This window comes from Aquarana catesbeiana, linkage group LG05 (genome assembly GCF_042186555.1).
Source record: "Aquarana catesbeiana isolate 2022-GZ linkage group LG05, ASM4218655v1, whole genome shotgun sequence".
NCBI classification, from domain to species: domain Eukaryota; kingdom Metazoa; phylum Chordata; class Amphibia; order Anura; family Ranidae; genus Aquarana; species Aquarana catesbeiana.
In genome coordinates, this window is record NC_133328.1 from 252,570,886 (window position 1) to 252,593,166 (window position 22,281).

The 22,281-nt window shown below is 43.5% G+C and overlaps 1 protein-coding gene across 1 annotated transcript in view; it reads right to left on the reverse strand.

Annotated features, from left to right (window-relative positions):
• The window catches only part of TRIO (trio Rho guanine nucleotide exchange factor), a gene marked incomplete in the record, with an annotated part of 1,361,655 nt that extends 1,340,386 nt beyond the window's left edge, over positions 1-21,269 (reverse strand). The window contains 1 exon segment of the mRNA XM_073630705.1: positions 20,742-21,269. Coding sequence (XP_073486806.1) covers positions 20,742-20,880 — 139 coding nt within the window.
• Between the last annotated feature and the right edge of the window lie 1,012 nt (positions 21,270-22,281).

The window sequence follows — 22,281 nt, forward strand, 5'->3', positions numbered from 1 at the left end:
TGAATCTCCTCCTGTAATTTCGGCTTGTTCCCCCTTCTGCAACAAGCATTGTCGGAACTCCTGCACAAAGAGGTACAGACGCTATCCGGTTTTGTTTCCATCAGATGCTCCTGTATGCATATATAAAGTTTCAGGTTTAGTGACTCCTGTATTTCTAAGCCTCTTTATAAGCTGTTAATGATGCCTATGCTCCTTCATGGGCTATACCCTCAAAGGAAGACCCCATACAGCAACATGCCACATGTGCCTTGCCATAACTCTGATGCCGATCTGGAACATACTATGTTCACTACATGTGTCAGCTCTCCAGCAACTCACTATAGTGAGGTTTTTCATTTCACACTTTTTTTCTACTATTTTGTTTTTATTCTGTTGTCAATTTTCTATTTTTGATATGCTCTAATCGGGTGCACGCTCCCCGATACCAAATTCTTTATATTTGGGACTCATAGATTGTTCGGGAATATGTGTCCCTTGAAGTTAGAGGGTACACAGGGTGGGGGAGTTGGATGACCGTTGTCATCACCAAGTTATATGTTATGCTTCATATATGGTCTCAAATGTACATGGTTGGTCCTGGTGCTCTCATGGTTGTGCTCCCTGTGTGGCGGTCCGGGGGGGGGGGTGGAGTCCCCGCTCCCCGTTGGTTTAGCGTGCCCTGGGCTCGAATGGGGGATGGGCGGCTGCGCTCCCTCGACTGGGGCCCGCAGGTCACAACACTCAGGTATCCCTCATTTCTGGTTGCACAAGAAGTATGGCTGATTTTACAGTGATGTCCTGGAATGTTAGGGGTCTTAACTCAGCAATCAAGCGGTCCCTAGTACATAAATATATAAGGAAGCATAACCCCAAAATATGTATTCTACAAGAAACCCATTTAATAGGAGCCAGGGTGATGGGGTTAAAGAGAGCCTGGGTCTCTGCCCATTATCACGCCTCTTATTCCAACTATGCCAGAGTGAGTGTTTTGATACACAGATCCCTCTCCTTTCAATTAATAGATGTTAAGACTGATCCAGGGGGCAGGTGTGTTCTAATACATGCATTGATTGCTGGTTCTCCATACATAATTGTAGGGGTATACCTGCCTCCTCCTTCTGATATTATCCTGCTTCATACATTGATGCACACTGTTGTCCAATATGATGTTAGTAAAGTGCTGATAGTGGGAGACTTCAATCAGGTAATGTCAGATGAATTAGATAAGACTCCGACCCTCTTCCTCCACTGGTGGAGGCCTGTCACACTGGGCATCCTCTTTTCATATGACGGATCTCTGGCGCCATTTTCACCCCTCTGATACTCAATTTACTTGCCTATCCACCACTTTCCGGACGCTATCGCGTATAGATATGGCCTTTGCCTCGGCAGAGCTGCTTGGAGAGACGGTGTCCACGGAGATTCTCTCGCGAGGCATCTCGGACCATGCTCCATTATTAGTCACGGTCCGGGCGGCCCCTCCTGGGGGCCTGAGATTGTGGAGATTGTCCAAATATTGGATAATGGACCCAGAGATCCAGGAGGAGATGCCGGAGGAACTGTGCACCCTTGGTTAAACAATGCCGACTCATCCGGCCCACTCATACTATGGGATACATTTAAGGTATGGTTGAGGGGTCAATATATTAAGAAAATTGCAAATAAAGAGGATATTGGTGCAGTCTCTTAGGCAGTTGGAAGCACAGGCCCGAGAAAAAGAACAATTATATGTTACCACCCTGAACTCTAATAATTATGTCTCTTGGCAGCACACCCTCAGAGAACTAGCGCTACTGAGAGTGGACCTCACTAGAAAGTCCATGCTAGCCTGTGCCCAAAGAGTCTTTGAATACGGAGACAAGAATGGCCGACTTCTGGCCTGGTTGGCAAAAGGACAGTTTACAGCGACGCATGTGGGTAGGTTAAGGGACACAGATGGTGCTCTTCTGACCACCCCTAAGGAGATTAGTAATAGATTTTTAAAATTCTATCAGCAATTCTACGCCACTAGGGTAGACTATACAGCAACCGACCTCTCTGACTATTTAGACCTCATACCGCTACCTGAACTGGACTCAGACCAAAGAAAGGCCCTTGATAAGGACATAACCCTGGAGGAGGTTCAAAAGGCCATGAGTTGCATGCAGGCGGGAAAAGCACCTGGCCCCGACGGTATCCCCATAGAGTTCTATTCACAGCAGCAGGAGCTGCTGGCCCCCAGATTAACTTCTCTCCTCTCACAGTTTTATGATCTTGGTTCCCTTCCAGAATGTATGTCGGAGGCGGTGTTGGTGCCCAAACCCAGTAAGGACCCTGAGGAATGTGCTTCCTTTAGACACATATCTCTCATAAATGCAGATGCCAAATTACTGGCCAAAATTCTGGCTCTTAGATTAGCCACAGTGATTGAAGACCTAATTCACCAAGACCAGACGGGGTTCATGCCGGGAAAGGGCACCGATATCAATATACACAGACTTTTTATCAATCTCAATGCAGCACATGACAATGCAGGCACTAGAGTCATTGCCTCCCTAGATGCGGAGAAAGCCTTTGACTCCGTGGAATGGGGCTTTCTATGGGGAGGTATTAAAAAGATTTGGATTTGGCCCAAAATTTTTAAATTGGATTGGCTTATTATATAACTCGCCCAAGGCCAGGATCCGTGTTAACGACACCCTGTCGGACTATTTTCTCCTCCAGAGGGGCACGAGACAGGGTTGTCCGCTGTCGCCCAGCCTCTTTGCCTTAGCCCTTGAGCCACTAGCTGTCCTGATCAGTGAATCAGAGGCTGTGAGGGGGTTTAGGGTTGGCCCTCTAGAGGAGAAAATCTCCTTATATGCAGATGATGCATTACTGTACCTCAACGACGCTGGTCCCTCATTACAAGCAGCTCTGGAGATTTTTAATAAGTATGGGGGGTTCTCCGGGGTCAAAATAAATTGGTCCAAATCGGTCATCTTCCCTATAGACTCCAAGGCCCGTGACGAGATGCCATTGACTCCACTGGTGTGGGTGAAGGAATTTAAGTACTTGGGGATAGTGGTGTCCAGGGATCTCCAAGCCTTCCGTCGTCTTAACATCCAGCCCATTATTACGAAACTTAAAGAGCATTGTATTAAATGGAGGGATTTACCACTCAATTTGTTAGGACGCATCAATATAATTAAAATGCTATACCTACCCAGATTTAATTATGTATTTAGGAACTGCCCTGTATGGCTCCCTAGCTCACTATTTAAAGACCTGGATGGATACATTGGGTCATTTTTATGGAAGGGATCTTCCCCCAGATTAGCTAGGTCAACTCTGCAGCTCCCGATCCACTGTGGGGGCCTCGCACTACCTAACCTTTTAATCTACTACTGGGCAGCGGTACTAGTTACTATGCGATGGTGGTTTGAACAATCCAGATCTAATGCCGCCACATGCCTCGAGGCTGCTATCATAGGCTCCTTTAAGAAACTAGGGAATTTAGCTTATAGGGGTCCCTCGGCTTACTCTCTGCTCCCAGGGCCCACCAGGACGACCCTAAAGGTATGGGCAGTGGCTAGAAGAAGATTTTTGCGCCCATGTCAGTACTCCCCCTTTACACCACTTTGGGGGAACCCATGCCTCCATCACTTTGGATCCATACCTGACCCACAACTATGGGCCAGATATGGAGTTAAGGTCCTCAAGGATATAATTCACTCAGGCACATTGCTCTCGTTTCAGGACTTAGTTGTGAAATTTGGGCTCCCTGGTAGTATGATATTCAGATACTATCAGCTGCGGCATGCGGCTAGAGCTCAATTTCCCACTCCCATACACCTTAAACCAGACCCTATTGAGGAAACGCTAGCTCATGAAATTCTTAAAAAGACCCTTTCCACTCTGTACCTCGCTCTGATTGAAACTGACTCACCTAAGATGCACTCACTGTGGACCAAATGGCAGACTGATATTCCCAGCCTGGATAGGGAGACTTGGGAAGAATGCTTCGAAGAGGGGTCCAAGTTGATGATTTCATCTAGAGACAGGTTGCTACATACCAAATTCTTACACCGGGTATATTACACCCCACAGAGACTGCACCAGATTTATCCTAATAGATCACCAAACTGTAATAGATGTCAATCCCCAGACAGCACATATCTACATATGTTCTGGACCTGCCCTCTTATAGTGAAGTTCTGGCAGCCGTTTTTGAAAGCATTAATATCCGCCTACAGCTAACGCTGCCGATATCCTCCGAGCTGGCCCTCTTGGGCATCCATGATGATGACCAGAGACCTAGGTATACAAAGATACTGATCTCCTTACTGCTGTTTTATGCCAACAAGTAAATTCTTAAGAAATGGGCGTCACCGTCCTCCCCCAAGGTGGAGGCGTGGGACTCCGCTGTCAATGCGGTGCTGCCTCTTTATAAAATGACTTACACCAATAGAGGATGTCCGCAGAAGTTTGATCGAATATGGCTGCCCTGGACCGAACAGTTCTAGTGCCCCATAGTGTGATTAGTGGGACATGTAGACAGATTCTAAGGTATTAACGTAGGAGAATGTATTATCCCCCCCACCAGATAAGCAATATTTTAGACCCGGCAGCCTGGATCATATGCACGTGGATAGCTATATCAGAGATGCCTGTAATGATTAGCATTGTTTTCCTTTTTAAATCTAACTCGGCATTTTACGTTGTTTCACAAATGAATCTCTGTATTTTGATCCTTTTATTTTTGAATTGTACATGAGAGCTTGACTGTAAATGTTAACTGTACAATGATGTCTTCTCCAATAAAGACCAACCTTGTTGTTAAAAAAAAAATAAAAGCAGCACAAATGTAAATTTTTACGGCACAAAACAGCACAAACGTAGCACTAAAGAAACACACTTGCGTTTTTATTTGTGCTGATTGTAGGGGGGCCAGCTTCGCTGAGCTCAAGTGGAGAGACTTTATCTGCTCACTCAGCTGTCAAAAGAAATCATCCAGGCATACTGCCAAGTCTTTAACTTAATACATTTTAACTAAGCTTCCTTCTTAGATCAAAGGGAAAGAACTTCTGTGTAAATAAAAAAAGCTGCCAAGTTTTCAACAATGTAAATACAGGAAGTTTAACCACTTAAAGTCTAAATCTTTTTCTGACACTTCTTTCTTAAGTTGAAATCAGTATTTGCCAGAAAATTACATGGAACCCCCAAACATTATATATATTTTAGCAGAGACCCTAGGGAATAAAATGGCAATTGCTGCAATATTTTATGTCACACTATTTGCCCAGCGGTCTTTCAAATGCAATTTTTTGGGGAAAAAATACACTTCAATGAAAAAAAAAAAAAAAAAAAAAGTAAAGTTAGCCCAGTTTTTTTTTGTTTTAATGTGAAAGATGATGTTACACCGCGAGAAACGTGAGAGAATCGTGATCTATCTTCTAAGCAAAAAAATTGTGATTCTCATTTTAGCCAGAATCGTGCAGCTCTACTGTCCGTGTTCTTGTTAGGGAGGTTCACTCGATTTAACTGGCCCGATCACCTATGTTAATGAAAAGGAGGGTAAATCCAAAATTTTGAGTTGCCACCAGAACAGGAAAAGAGGGAAACCTTCAATGATGACACTTCATCCCATGACAACCGATTAAGAGGGGATTTTCCACACATTATAAACGTTATCTTTCCACTTTTGGTTCACTCTGAAGGACAGAAGTGAAGGGAAATCTCCCTAATGAGACACTAATGACAAAAAAAAATTAAATAAATAAATTACGGAAAGAATTTTTTAAAGAAGCATTCAACACAAATGTCGTAAAGACAGAGTTCCTTGAGCACTATAAACCAGCCATATACGTGGGTGTACAAACCCTGGAGGACCCAGTGCGGCCGCCAACCACTGGAAAAATGTATAACGAAAAACAAAGAAGTAGCGCTCTATGGGTGAAGCATAAATACTTGTAGACCTTTAGCCAAGTAAAAAGTTAATTAATTGCACTTTTGGGAAATAAACAACTGTCAGTGATAAAAGCTTGCAAGGGTTGCAGGGGCAATCATAAAAGCATATAGTCAATATAGATACTAATGTAAAAGAATGTTATAAAAAAGGAACGGTACCCACTGTAACATCCGGGTGGGGAGGGATTAACCATCAACCGAACAGCTGTGAACGTGGAAAGTGATGTAATGTCGATAATGATGGAAATCTGGTGTTTGAAAAGGGGTGGTTTTATCACAACCTTTAACCTCTGGCTATCAGTCAGATTCAGCTGGTGTCCAAGATGAAAAACCACAATAGCGGAGGACCCTTGTGGACAGCTGTCAGATCTATAGCTGATCGCAGGTGTGAACCCCACTGAGCTGTGGGCGATATTATGTGATGTCCACTGCTGAGGAATGGGACCAGAAGAGCCGAAGGAGCTGGCTGGAGCCGGGCGCACAGGAGGACGTTGCTGTTGCGCAGAAAATAAAGGGAAACAGGATACCAGTCTGTCGTGGTGGACCGCAAGCTCTGGGTTGCCGTGGCTTACACGTTTTGAGTGCATGCGTTTTTTCAAAGTCATGGAATGAGCGGCAACAGCAGAATTTAAGCACAATGAAGGGGAGGGGGTGGAGATCAAAAGCATGAAGTATCATGTTAACCCCTCACTCAACCCTGCAACTTGAAATAAAGAATGAATATAAATCTACTTGATAAAATATAATAGTAATAAGCTGATATTTACGGGAAAGTATATAGAAAAAAACCTGAATCAATAAAATTGGTGAATACAGATAAATAAAATCATTAATATTAGTCATAATGACCAACAACTAAACATAAAAGAAAAAAAAAAAAAACTAATAAAACAAAATAATTGTAACCATTATGAATAATAATTCAATAATACAAAAAAAAAAAAAATAAAATAAAATATAATAGTCAATCATAACAAACAAGAAAGCAAGAAAGAAAGAAAGAAAGCAAGCTACATGTATTTAAATCATTCCATCACGTGTACATATGCATGCATATAGCTGTCAATCAACAGCTCTATTGATGTGGTGCTATAATGCTATTGATATTGCCAGGGACTCAAAAAATAGAAAGGCATCCAATATGCTGTCACATAATACTAAGAACATCAAGCCCTTCATTGAGGCCCTCGGGCGAAAGGGAACCCAGCAAATAAATCCAAAAAGTTTCCCTCCTACACAGGAGGGAAAACCTCTCGTTATTGCTAAATGTACCCCAAGGCCCCTTTCACACGATCGGACCATTCAGGTCCGCCTGTCAGTTTTGACGGCGGACCTGAATGGGCGCTCTATGTTAGCCTATGGAGCGACGGATGTCAGCGGAGACATGTCTGCTGACATCCGACCCCGTCCGATCCGCTAAAAGCAGACGGATGGCCCTACGTCGGGATCCGTCGCAGAGAGGGACCTGTCCGAGCAGAGAGGGACCTGTCATCCGCTGGCTCAGCAGAGATCAACGGAGAGATCTCCCACTGAGCCAGTGGACCCGAGGCGGGCTCCGTGGAAACGGAGTCCACCTCGTGTGAATGAGGCCTTAGGGATAGCCTCGATCGCCAAAACCTCCAGGCATCCTAAATCTGTATTATGCGCCTTAAGGAAGTGGCGAGGGACGCTATGTTTAACACGACCCTTTTTAATGAGCCTGCAGTGCTCACCCACTCTTATGCAAAGGGTACGTATCGTGAGACCCACATTCAGGAGACTGCATGGGCACCGCAGGACATAGATGACAAATGCAGTAGAACATGCGATAAACTGTTTGATCTGAAACCAAATGCCTTTATTAGTGACAATCTTCAAACATCCGTGAGAAATGAATTGGCAAATCAGACAACCTCTTTTTTGATATTGAAAGATACCTGTCCTATTATCAAAATCGGCCCCGATATCAAGCAGAGTTTTGATCGATTTTTCCAACTTGCTCGGGGCAATAATATTTTTTATGGTGCAACATTTTCTAAAGATTATTTGAGGCTTAGGCGGAAGCAAAGGAGCCAAATGTTGATCTAACTTTAGAATATTGTAAAGTTTGTAAATTATTTTTGAAATGGCCCTATATTTGTTCTTATTTGAAAGGTAAGCATTCAGGACCAAATCTCTAGGGTACCCCTTTTCTTCAAACTTTCTCTGCATACCTGTATGGTATAATCTTTCATTTTTGTACAATTTCTTTTTAGTCTATGAAATGGACCATTGGGAATATTTTTCTTCCATGTTGGGTAAATGGCAACTTTTGAAATGGAGATCTGAATTACCACATGTAGGTTTTGTGTGATTACTGGTGATAATATTCTGTTGATCGTGAGATAAGTCCAGATCACGAAAAACTAATTCTTTCGGATCTAACACACGTGTAAACAATAATCCTAGTATGTTATTACAATACAAATTAGGGGTGCAACGGATCGTCATCGATCCATGATCCGTACGGGTCAACCTCCACAGATTGGCACACACGTGATCCACGGAGTGCTCTGCGGCCTCGGCCATAGAAAAGGCTGCGGCTTCGGCCTAGCTCCGGAGCAGCGGCCATCTTAGTACACCCGGCGGCGGCCGCTGTCTCGTCAGGAAGTGGCAAACTCCCTGCACAGTACTGTAAATGAGAGAGTGAGAAGGGGGCAACCGGACATCTTGTTAAACCCACTGGTGTTTTAAATTTAACAGCTCTTTTCAACATAAAACGGAGCTTATATGCATAAATACAGTATTTGTAGATCGGACGGACTGTTTAGATGTAAAATTTTAAAAGCAACAGCAAACCTGCTGACCTTACATGGTTGCTAATGTGACAGAACACCTCTGATTTTCACATTTAAGTTCTGTCACATTAGCAACCATTTAAGGTCAGCAGGTTTGCTGTTGCTTTTAAAATTTTACATCTAAACAGTCCGTCCGATCTACAAAAAAACTGTATTTATGCATATAAGCTCCGTTTTGTGTTGAAAATAGCTGTTAAATCTAAAACTCTGGTGGGTTTAACAATACAAGAAGAAAGAAGAAAGAATTACTCTGATACCCCTAAATAAAAACTAGTGGAACCAATTGGCTTCAGAAGTGACCCAATTAGTAAATAGAGTCCACCTGTGCGTACGTTAATCTCAGTATAAATACAGGTGTTCTGTGAAGCCCTCAGAGGTTTGTTAGAGAACCTTAGTGAACAAACAGAATGATGAAGACCAAGGAACACACCAGAGAGGTCAAGGATAAAGTTGTGGAGAAGTTTAAAAGCAGGATTAGGTAAAAAAAAAAAAAAAAAAAAAAAGGATCCCAAGCTTTGAACATCTCACGGAGCACTGTTCAATCCATAATCTGAAAATGGAAAGAGTATGGCACAACTGCAAAACTACCAAGACATGGCTGTCCATCTAAACGGACAGGCTTCGCAGGGAGAGCATTAACCTGAATAGCAGCCAAGAGGCCCATGCAGGGCCGATCCTAGGGTCACAGGAGCCTGGGTGCAGAAATATTTCTGAGAGGCTCCCTTAAGAAATCTTTGTTACCCTGGGGTCCTCCCATGATCTCTTAACAATAAAGAAAATACAGGAAGGGCAAACACTAATGAAACCTGGAGGGGAGTCTCTTTGATGCACACAGTGAGGCCTTCTGTTAGAAAGAGCCCCCAGACATGGTACAGGAGACGGTCAGAGATTGCAGTTCCTATGGACGTTAGAAGATAATGGGCAATTGTCCCTCTCACCTGACCCAGCAACGATTCCTCTGATCAGGAGTCGGCTCACGCTAAATTGCCTGTGGCGACTCCGCTGGGTAGCACCCAGATCTGTATTCCTGCAATGACTACATTCCTTTCTCCGCGAGGGATGGCGCTAGGCGAAAGGGGGAAAGAAGAACCCACAGCTGCAGTGGTGTCACTAAGGTTGGGGTCACCCCCCCTTCCACCAAACTATAGTCGCCCCTCAGTACAGACCCCCCTCCACTAAGTATAGACCCCTCCCTCAGTAGAGACCCCCTTCCATCAGTATAGACCCCCCAGGACAAACCACCCCCTCCATTAGTACAGACCCCCCCCAGAACCCCCCCCCCTCCATTAGTACAGACTAGAGCTGCACAATTAATCGTAAAAAATCGTGAACTTGATTCAACCTCCCTGAGATCTCTATTGCAGACAGGGGCGGACTGACCATTAGGGCACAGACCGAGGGCTTGGGTCCAGTAGGGGGCCCCTCTCTGCCACCATCCTAGGGCCCTTCTCTGCCACCATTCCAGGGGTCCCCTAAAAGCAACTATGATAGGGGGGGGGGGGGGATCAGGACAAGGACAGTAAGGCCTTGTTTACATTTTCAGTTTGGGGCAGTAAAACCCCATAGTTGAGCCCTGTTTTTACCCCCCCCCCCCCCCAACTGCACCCCCTTTACCTGAGGGCGTAGGGTGTGCACATGTCGCAGCTGTAGCAGGAATTATACACCCAGTCATGTGGCATGTGTAGCGCCTGCCAAGTGCAAGTCAAGTGAATGGGGCCGCACTACAAAGGCCGTACAACCTTGTGCAGTACAGCGACCGAAGGGTTAAAGCAGGCTGAGAGGAGGCATTGTATCGCCTCCTCATCACCTGCTTAAACCCCTTGGATCCCACACTTGCACATTGCAACTGCGTGCATTGTTGCAGGATGTTTACCAAGTGGCCCCATTCACATGAATGGGCCGCGATCACCCACCAAAAGCAACAAGGGGTATAATTCCAGCCGCAACATGTGTACATCCTCAGCTGCCGCCTCTGCAGGTAAAAGGGGAAAAGGATAAACATATGTAATATTAGAAGTGTAATATGTAGGTGGTGCTTTGAGTTGGTGTAGCTTGAAGGTGGACGGGGATACAGGGGGCCCCATGACCTCAAATTGCCCGGGGTCCCATGAGTGGTCAGTCCGCCACTGATGATTCTTTCATATAACAAGTGGAGAGACATATCTGCTCACTCAGCTGTCAAGAGAAAACGTACGGGGAGTCTGCCAAGTTTTTAACATGAAACATTGTAACTAACTCTTCCTTCTTAGATCAAAGGGCTAAACTTCTGTGTGTAAAGAAAAAATCCAGGCAGTCTGCCAAGTTTTTAACAACGTGTAATTGCGGGAAGTTTAACCACTTAAAGTCTAAATATTTTTCTGACACTTGTTTAAGTTAAAAATCAATATTTTTTGCGAGAAAATTACTTGGAATATATATAAGCAGCGACCCCAGGGAATAAAATGTCAATTGCTGCAATATTTTATGTCACACTGTATTTGCCCAGCAGTCTTTCAAATGTAATTTTTTGGGAAAAAAAAAAAAAAAAAAAAACACACTTCAATAAATAAAAACGTAAAAAAAAAAAAACGAAACAGTAAAGCTAGCCCAATTTTTTTTGGTTTTATTGTGAAAGATGATGTTACCCCGCAAGAATCGTGATCTATCTTCTAAGCAAGAAAATAGTGATTCTCATTTTAGCCAGAATTGTGCAGCTCTAGTACAAACCCCCCCCCAAGAAAACCCCCCTCCATTAGTACAGATCCCCCCAGGACAGGCCCCCTCCCCATTAGGGTACATAAATACACCCGGTGACAGCTGGAGAGGACAGTGTGCAGCCGCATCGCCTGGGTGGAGAACAGTTCACAACAGGAAGGGAGGGAGGGAGAGGGAGGGAGGGAGAGGGAGGAAGGAGACTCTGGCACTTCATCGCCGGCACCCCGAGCACCCGCCTAGGATCAGACCCAAGCCCATGGCAACCCTGGAGGAGCTGCAGAGATCCACAGCTCAGGTGGAAAAATCTATCCACAGGACAACTAGTAGGCCTCATTCACACGAGGCGGATCCGCTCAGCGAAGTCCACCAGCTCAGCAGGAGATCTCTGTTGATTTCCACTGAGCCGGCGGATGACAGGTCCGTCTCTGCTCACTGAGCAGGGAGGGGCCTGTCAGAACGCCACTGATTCCTATGGAGAGATCGGACGAAAACGGACAGCATGTCCGTTTTCATCAGACCTCAGCCAATCCGATAATACGGATGGCGAACGTATCACCATATATCTGTCTTGAGCGGATCGGATGGCAGATGGGTGTCAGTTGACACATCTCCGCTGACATCTGCCTGCCCATAGGAGTCAATGGATGGCACGCTTGGATCAGCCAAAAAAAAAAAAAAAAACGGACAGGCGGATCCGAGCGGGCTTGCCGTGTGAAAGGGGCCTTAGTTGTGCACTCCACAAATATGGCATTTATGCAAGAGTGGCAAGAAAAAGCCATTGTTTAAAGAAAGTCCTGTTTGCAAAAGTTTAAGAAGTCCCGTTTGCAAGAAGCCATGTGGGGGGACACAGCAAACATGCAGAAGAAGGTGCTCTGGTCAGGTGAGAACAAAAAAAAACTTTTTGGCCTAAAAGCAAAATTCTGTGTGGCAAGAAAAAACACTGCACATCACCCTGAACACATCATCCCCACCGTGAAACATGGTGGTAGCAGCATAATGTTGTGGGGATGCTTTTCTTCAGCAGGGTCAGGGAAGCTGGTCAGAGTTGATGGGAAGATGGATGGAGCCAAATACAGGGCAATCTTAGAAGAAAACCTGTTAGAGTCTGCAAAAGACTTGAGACTGGAGCGAAGGTTTACCTTCCAGTAGGACAACAGCCCTAAAAACATACAGCCAGAGCTACAATGGAATGATTTAGATCAAAACACATTGACGTGTTAGAATGGCCCAGTCAAAGTCTACAACTAAATACATTTGAGAATCTGTGGCAAGATTTGAAAATTGCTGTTCACAGACAATCTCTATGCAATCTGACAGAGCTTGAGTTATTTTGCAAAGAATGGGCAAAAATGTTACTCTCTAGATGTGCAAAACTGGTAGAGACATACATAAAAAGACTTGCAGCTGTAATTGCAGCAAAAGTTGGTTCTACAAAGTATTGATTCAGGGGGGCTGAATACAAATGCACGCCACACCTTTCACATATTTGTAAAACCATTTATCATTTTCCTTCCACATCACAATTATGTGCCACTTTGTGTTGGTCTATCACTTAAAACCTCAATAAAATACATTTAAATTTTGGTTAGAACCTGACAAAAATTTCAAGGGGTATGAATACTTTTTCAAGGTCCTGTACATATTATCAAGGCCAATTTAGGCTTGTTTCAAGATGCTGCAATATGATTTTGATCTGATTTCCAATGAAATTATGTAGTGCTACTTGGACACAACTTCGATAATGTTTGTTTATTCTATGGGGCAGAAAAAAAAAAAAAAAAAATGATCACACTGGAATTGCACCAAAAGTACAGGAACCTTTTCCAAAAAGGCGCTCAATGCAGAGTTGCATTGATGTGAACGAGCACCATTGAAAACAATGCAATTTCCCTTGTCATGAGATTCTGTGCGACAAGTGTCTGAAATCTCACTAGTGTGAACCAGGGCTTAAGCAGGCCATAGACAAGCCGAAAACTGAACAAAAATTCTTGTCAATTGTCAGATCGTTTGTTTCTGCATCATTAGTGTGCCAGCTGCAACCGGCAATTTTCATGCCATGATCTCAAGTGTCCAATCCAACATACTGGATTTTTTTTTTTTTTTTAGAAAAACCAAAATGATGGCACAATCATATGCACCATTTTTGTTTTTCGACTGACAGAGCTGTTCGGTTTTCGATTAATATATGGCCAGCCTTAGGACAGGAGCCAATTAACCACTTCCCCCCTGGCAGTACAGACTTTCAGTTGTTATACCTGGTTGAAGCCTGCAGCTACAGGCAGCATCCCGGTATTGGGGGGGGTTTTTTCAGCTAGCGATTCCCTTTTATGTAAAAGCCATCCTAGCGGCTAATTAGCTTCTGGATTGCTTAGAAAGGCTGCAGGAAGGGACGTCCATCCCCCTCTCTCTCTGGGCTGTCCTGTGATCGGTTATCATGGACCATCTGGTTCACAGCCAGCTCTATAGTGCTGGGAAGCCAGAAGCAACATGACGTCACTTCCAGTTCTGGCAGATGTAAACACTGCCATTTTTTGTTCTGGAAAGCATGAGATCAATGGGTTTGTTTTTTTGTTTTTGTTTTTTCCTCTCATGCTTTCTAAGGTAGAGGAGCTTAGACCCCAGATGTCTCCATAAAGAAGACCTGTCATGCCTTATTTCTATCTGAAGGAATGTTTACATTTCTTGTGAAAAAAATAAAAAAAGTGATAAAAAGTGGACAGTGGGGAAAAAAAAAAAAAAAAAAAAAAAAATTTAAATTGTAAGGCATCCCCAATCCCGCGCGCAGAAGCAAATGCATACGTAGGTTGCACCACACATATGTAAATAGCGTGTGCACCACAGATATGTAAATAGTGTGTGCAGCACACATAAAGGGCATGCGAATGTTGAGAAAAGTGAACATTGAGAACAGTTGTAGTGACAACAATCATTCTAGGTGCTAGTTACGCCTGTGTAACTCTATACTGGTAACCCCAAAAAAATATTTAAAAGCGACACCCTACGGAGATTTTTATGTATATATTTAGTATTGAACACTTTTCTAGGTAAATATATTTATAAAAAAGGAATGGACATGAAAATTTCACCACATGTCGGTAACAACCCATGCAATCCATACAAAGAAACCAAAACAAATAAGTTCAGAAATTAAGTTTTGTGTAATAAAGTAGAATGACAGGCAAAAAGTATTGAACACGATAACTGAAATGTATTTAACCCCTTCAGATCCACGTTATAGCCAAATGACTACTACAGCGCAGATCTGCTTTGTAGGGAGGTCGTCAATAGACGTCCACCCCTTTGCAATGCTCGCCACGCCCCCCTGAAGGGTGCACGCGACGCGCGCTGTAATCACCCAAGTCAATGAGACTCGGGTAATCACAGATCGGAGTAAGGGGGTCGATCCTGACCCCTTACCACATGATCAGCTGTCAGCCAATGACAGCTGATCATGTGATGTAAACAGAAGATCGATAATAGTTTTTTTTTTTCTTCTCACGCTGAAGAGACATCGGTCCCAAAGAGGGAGACGCCTCATATGTTCCCACCAGTACCGCCTGCCAGTGCCACGAATTAGTGCCCACCAGTATGTAAGTGCCAGCAATCAATGCCACCTATCAATGCTGCCTCATCAGTGCTGCCGATCAGTGCCCATCACTGCAGCCTATCAGTGCACATCAATAAAAGAAGAAAAAAAATTACCTGTTTTGCAAAATTAACAAAATATAAAATAATTTTGTATTTTTTTTTTTATTTGACGTTAATTTTTTTAACAAAAAATAAAAAACCCAGAGGTGATCAAATACCACCAAAAGAATTTGGGTACAGTGTTGTATGGCCGCGTAATTGTCAAAGAGTGACAGCGCTAAAAGCTGAAAATTGGTCTAGGCAGGAGGGGGGTTTAGGTGCCAAGTAAGCAAGTGGTTAATACTTGGTACAAAATCCTTTGTTGGTAATGACAGCTTCAAGACGTCTCCTGTATGGAGAAACTAACATGCATTGCTTAAGTGTGATTTTGGCACATTCTTCCACACATTCTTCAAATCTTGAAGGTTCCGTGGGCCTCTTCTATGAACTCTGATCTTTACTACTTTCCGTAGATTTTCTATTGGATTCTTCAAGTCAGGTGATTGCCTGGGTTCTCTCTTTCTTTCCTTTTCTTTTAACCAATTGAGAGTTTCCTTGGCTTTGTGTTTGGGATCATTGTCTTTTCGAAATGTCCACCCTCATTTCATCTTTGTCATCCTAGTAAATAGCAGCAGATTTTTATCAAGAAGGATGGGGTACATTTTTCCATTCATCCTTCCTTCAATGATATGAAGTTAGCCAGTACTGTTTGCTTAACCACTTCCAGCCTGCTGGCAGTCATATGATGTCATGGACTTTGTGCGGGTATTTCTGAATGATGCCTGCAGCTACAGGCATCATTAAGATATGGTCTTTTTCAGCCGGCGATTCCCTACACCATAAGAACGATCATAGCAGCTGCTTGATCATTCTTACGGGCGGCGAGAGGGGACTTCCCCACTCCCGCCGCCCTCCGGTGTTTCTACCGACTCACCGCTGCCATCGGTGAATCAGAGAACGGATCCGCCGGCCCCGGCTGTTTAACAGAGATTTCCTGGTGGTTCAGGTTGTCGCCGAAGTCTCTATGATCGTTCAGAGGCTAGGCGCAATGTTATAATGTCAAGCCCGGACTCTGCATTCAAACAAATGGCGCCGCTTCGGCTGAGATTGTGTATTTTTTTTTTTTTTTTTTTTTTTTTTTTTTTATTTCAGCTGTCCCAGCCTAGAGGTGAGATGTGGGGTCTTATTCACCCCATATCTCACTGTAGAGGACCAAATCATGCCATATTCCTATTACAAGGGATGTTTACATTCCTTGTAATTAGAATACAAGTGATTTAAAAAAAAAAAAAAAGTTTAATTTTTTTGAAGTGTCAAACTAAAAAATTTAAAGTAAAATTAATAGAAAAAAAAAAAATAAAAAATTTAAAGTACCCCTGTCACCGTGTGCTCGCACGCAGAAGCATACGCAAGTCGCGCCCACATATGAAAACGGTGTTCAAACAACACACGTGAGGTGTCGCCACGAACATTAGAGAGAGCGCGCAATTCTAGCCCTAGACCTCCTCTGTAACTCAAAACACGTAACCAGTAAAAAAAATTAAAAGCGCCGCCTATGGGGATTTTTAATTACCGAAATTTGGCGTCATTCCACGAGCATGTGCAATTTTGAAGCGTGACATGTTAGGCATCTATTTACTCGGCGTAACTTTATCTTTCACATTATGCAAAAAAATTGGCTAACTTTACGGTTTTGGTTTTTTTTTTGTTTTTTTAACGCATGAAAAAAAAATAAAAAAAATTGCTGCGCAAATACCATGCGAGATAAAAGGTTGCAGTGACCGCAATCTCTAGGGCAGTAATGACGAACCTTAGCACCCCAGATGTTTTGGAACTACATTTCCCATGATGCTCCACTACACTGCAGAGTGCATGAGCATCATAGGAAATGTAGTTCCAAAACATCTGGGGTGCCAAGGTTCGCCATCACTGCTCTAGGGTCTCTGCAGAAAAAAAAAAAAAACAAAAACAAAAACACATGTTTAGGAGTTCTATGTAATTTTCTAGCAAAACAAAATTATGATTTTTACATGTAGGATGTTTACAACGTCAGAATTGGCCTGGGTGGCAAGTGGTTAAAACAGCCCCAACATCATGATGTTCCCACCTCCAAACTTCACTGTTGGTATGGTGTTTTTGGGGTGATGTGCAATGCCATTTGACCTCCAAATATGGTGTGCATTATGGTATCCGAAGAGTTTATTTTTGGTCTCATCTGACCAGACTATATTCTCCTAGTATTTCACAGGCTTGTCTAAAAATGTTGTGCAGCACACTTTAATTGAGCTTTTTCTTCAGCAATGGAGTCTTGTGTGGCAAGCGTGCATACAGGGCCATGGCGGTTGAGTGCATTACTTGCCAAGTCCAGGTCTTTCTGAAGCTCTGCACAAGTGGTCCTTGACTCTTAAACAACTCTTCTGATAATTCTTTTCATTCCTCTATCAGAAATCTTGCGAGGAGCACCTGGTCGAGGTGGGTTTATGGTGAAATTATGTTCTTTCCACTTCTGGGTTATGGCCCCACCAGTGCTCACTGGAACATTGAGAAGTTTTGAAATCCTTCTGTAACCAATGCCATCAGTAAGTTTTGCTACAATAAAGGTTGCAAAGGTCTTGAGAGATCTCTTTGCTTTTACCCATCATGAGATGTTTCTTGTGTGACACCTTGGTAATGAGACACCTTTTTATAGGCCATCAGTTAAGACTGAGCCAGCTGATATTAATTTGCATTGAAAAGGGGCTGGATTGCTTTCAAATTACTATTAAATTTCAGCTGGTGTCTTGGCTTTTCATGCCTTTTTGCACCTTCCTTTCTTCATGGGTTTAATACTTTTTCCCTGTGTCATTCCATTTTATTACACATAACCTAGAGCTGCACAATTAATCGATAAAAAATAAATAACGATCTCGATTCAACACCCCTCCCGATCCTAATCGACCATTTCCATTTGATTCCATGTAAACAGCAGCCGGCAAATGTTAATCAGCATTCCTCAGCGCTGAGAGATAGAGTAAAGATACAAAGTAACCTTTAGTTCTTTTAGATCAAAAAGGGATGAAAGCCATGGTTCACATTGACGCAATTTGGCATGCGATTTGACATGTCAAAAGGCATGAAAAATCAGCGGTAATTTCCAGCATCCGAATCGGTGCAACGCCCCATTTGCGGTGCCACACCGATTCCCAAAAGTAGTTTCTGTACTACGTGTGGCGATTTCAAGATGCGATTTCCATTGACATCTGTGCAAAAACCCACACAGATGTCGCTGAAATCGCCCCTGAAGTCTGGACTGACATACGGGAATGAAATCATGCGAGTTTAGCTTAATTCGCACAATATCATTCCTGCACTCAGTGTGAACCTTGGCTAAATGAGGTCAGTTTAAAATGATTGTAAAGTCTTGTTAACCACTTCCCATCTGGCCTATAACAGATTGACATCCGGGAAGTGGTTCTCTTATCCTGACTGTGCGTCATATGACGTTCAGCAGGATAACATGCCGGGGCACATAGCGCGGCAAGTGCAGCTTGTCAGTCTGACACGCCGCATCTCCAAGCGTGATAAGAAGCCTCTGACAGAGGCTTCATACCACATACATGATCAGCTGTGACCAATCACAGCTGAGCATCGTGTGAACCAGGAAGTGCCAGTAAACAGTATTCCTCGGTTCACAATGACAGGGTGAGCAGATCGGAGGCTCTCCCTGTCAGAGGGTGGGGGGGGGGGGGATGTCTGTGATAATCAGCACACTGGTTATCAGCACAGCCCCCATCAAATGTACCCATAAGATGCCAATCGGTGCCCAGTCAGTGCCCCATCATACCCCCTGCCAGAGCCCAATAAAGTGCCAGTGACCACCACAGTGCAAATCAGTGCCCACCATAGTGCCAATCAGTGTCCATCACTGCGCCAGTGCCCAGCATTAACACCTGTCAGTACCTGGCCAATCAGTGCTGCCCATCAAATTTACATGACAGAAAAAACAAAAACTTTCTAACAGAAACGAAGAAAAAATGTTTTGTTTTTTTTCAAAAATGTCGCTCTTTTTTAGTTTGTTTAGCAAAAAATAAAAACCGCAGAGGTGATCAAATACCACCAAAGAAAGCTCTATTTGTGGGAAGAAAATTATAAAAATTTCGTTTGGGTACAGTGTTTGACTGCGCAATTGTCATTCAAAGTGCGATAGCACTGAAAGCTCAAAATTGTCCTGGGTAGGAAGGGGGCTTAAGTGCCTGATATTGAAGTGGTAAAAAATAAAAATAAAAACCACACACAAACATGTTACTTACCTCCTCTGTGCAGTTTGATTTGCACAGAGCAGCCTGGATCCTTCTCTTCTTGAGTCCCTCTTTGCTGCTCTTGTTCCCTGCCTCCTATCGAGTGCCCCCTTTGTCAGCAGCTCTCTATGGGGGCACCCGCGCAGAGTCAGAGCTCCATGTATCCATTCAGACACGGAAGCCCGACCTGGTCACGCCCCCCTCTCCCAATCCGTTAAATTAATTTGATTGGCTCTTACGGCTGTCAATGACGCCACTGCTGTTAGTCAGCCAATCAGGAGTTTCCCAGACGGCTTAGACAAATGGACATCGCTGGAGAGAGATGGGGCTCAGGTAAGTAATTGGGGAGTGCTGGGGAGGCTGCTACACACAGGTTTTTTTAAATCTTAATGCATAGAAAGCATTAAGATAAAAAAACAAAAAAAAAAAAAACACCTTATGCCTTTACAACTCCTTTAACCACTTAAACAGCATTTTTTCTGACACTTGATGCTTAAAAAGTTAAAATCAGTATTTTTTGGTAGAAAATTACTTAGAACCCCCAAACATTATATACATTTTTGTAGCAGAGTCCTTGGGAGAATAAAATGGCAGTTGTTGCAATGTTTTATGTTGCCCTGTATTTGTGCAGTGGTCTTTCAAACACACTTTTTTTTTTTGGGGGGGGGGGGGGATACACTTCTATAAAAAAAAAAAAAAAAAACACACACACACACACACACACACACACACACACACACACACACACACACACACACGAGAAATGACAGAATTAGCCTGGGCAGGAAGTCGTTAACCTACCACCATGCTGGAGTTTTAAACTCTAAATGAATATTGACAATAGAGGAAGTAAATTATTGGTTCTGACAAAGATAACCAAATCTTAATAAGACCTGTGGATTTCAAGTGTAAACACCAAAACGGAGCAGAGCTTAGCATTAGCAGCCCAATCACTATCAACAAACAAGTTGCTGCCAATTCTGCCAAGTCTCCCTTCAAGTCTTATAAACAATTCAGAGACAAGACCCTGGCTGCTGTGTTTTACAAAATTAAAGCACCCACATTTTGATTTTTGATCTTTTCTCTCCAGCATCCAAATGAAATGTTAGTTTCCTTCAATGATGCATTGTTTACTTTGCTCTGGTCACTGCCCTATCAGATTTCTCCCCTCACACATTACATCATACTGTACATGATGCGTCGTCCTAACAACAGGCCGGAGGAGCCCAGCACCACAGAACAGAGCTCAATGGACCTATCAGCTGCTGATTACACACGCCCAGCTTGGAAAGATGGACCCCCAGAGCTGCGCACAGGCTAAGCAGGCCGCACAGCCACAGGAGACGAACCCTCAGCCCACAATGAATGAACACACTTCTACCTGTCATGGTGCCAACACTCCCCTCCCGAGAGAGCTCACCAGATCTGTAGAAAGCGGTAATGTCTGCCGAGTCCTTGGCTGTCTCCTCCATTCCGTCCCGAGTGCTGTCGCTGCTGCCCGCGGCTATGGCATTGGAGCTGACCGGAACACATGGGTTGAGGCTGCTGGAATTACTCATGCTGAAGAAGGATCCCTCGAAGGAAAGGAAAGCTGCCCAGCCTTTCTCTCTCACACAATATTCTCTTATTTATAGCCTTTGTCCCTCGTCACCGAGCACGGGCTTCTTAACGAACATCACCCATTTCATCTACAGAACAGGCTTCATTCATAGCAATCCAATAAATCCAGGAAAATGGACTCCGACCACAGACAAGGAAAACCCCCCACTACTAATGAGACGCACGAAGAGAAAAGCGCTTCATGTCTCGGACTGCGGACAGCTGTCACAATATAAAGCGCTGTGCCAGGAGAAAGGAGGATGAGCTTAAATCAGAGCTTCGGAAAAGCAGCAGACACATTTTCAGGCGGCGGCTGCGGCGAATAAAGAAGGCGGGGCTTAGAAGCTAAGCGCAATGCTGCTGTGCAAATCAACACTACGGTCTCGCGAGACAAACCCAGCAGAATCCATTTCCTCTCCCAGCTTAGTCATAAGATTTAGCTTTGTCGCTGGATTTCTAGAACTCGAGCAGATATCGTTCATCGCAGGATGTTCTAGGTTGAGCTGGGTTCGGTGCTTTCCATGGCACATTTTGTGCCATAGATACAATTTGAGCCTAGTTTCACCATACCTCCTGACTTTCTGGGGTGACAAATTACAAAGCAAACAAATGATTCTTAGACCCAATACACACTATTAGATTTTCTGCAGATTTTTGTCTTCAGATTTACCAAAACCATATAGTGTGAGGGCCTGTCTGATTGCATACAAATTGAAACAACCACTTCAGCCCCGGACCATTTGGCTGCCTAAAGACCAGAGGACATTTTACAATTTGGCACTGCAATGCTATAACTGGTAATTGCGCGGTCATGCAATGTACCTAAACGAAATTTGAGTCCTTTGCTTTCTTTTGATGGTATTCGATTGCCTCTGTGATTTTTATTTTTTGCGATATGAATGGAAAAAGACCAAAAATGTAGGAAAAAAATTATATTTTCTACTTTTTGTTATAAGAATAATCCAATAAACTCAATTTTAGTCATACATTTAGGCCAAAATGTATTCAGCCACATGTCTTTGGTAAAAAAATGTCAATAAGCGTATATTTATTGGTTTGCTCAAAAGTTATAGTGTCTACAAACAAGGGTACATTTTCTGGAATTTACACAGCTTTTAGTTTATGACTGCCTATGTCATTTTTTGAACCCCCCCCCCCCCCAATTACCCCATTTTGAAAAGTAGACACGCCAAGGAAATTGCTGAGAGGCATGTTGAGCCAAGTGATTGAATAATGACAAAAAAAAAAAATTTTAACAAAAATTTGTCACTAAATTATATATTGCTCAAACATGCAATGGGCATATGTGGAATTACACCCCATAATACATTCTGCTGCTTCTCCTGAGTATGGGGATACCA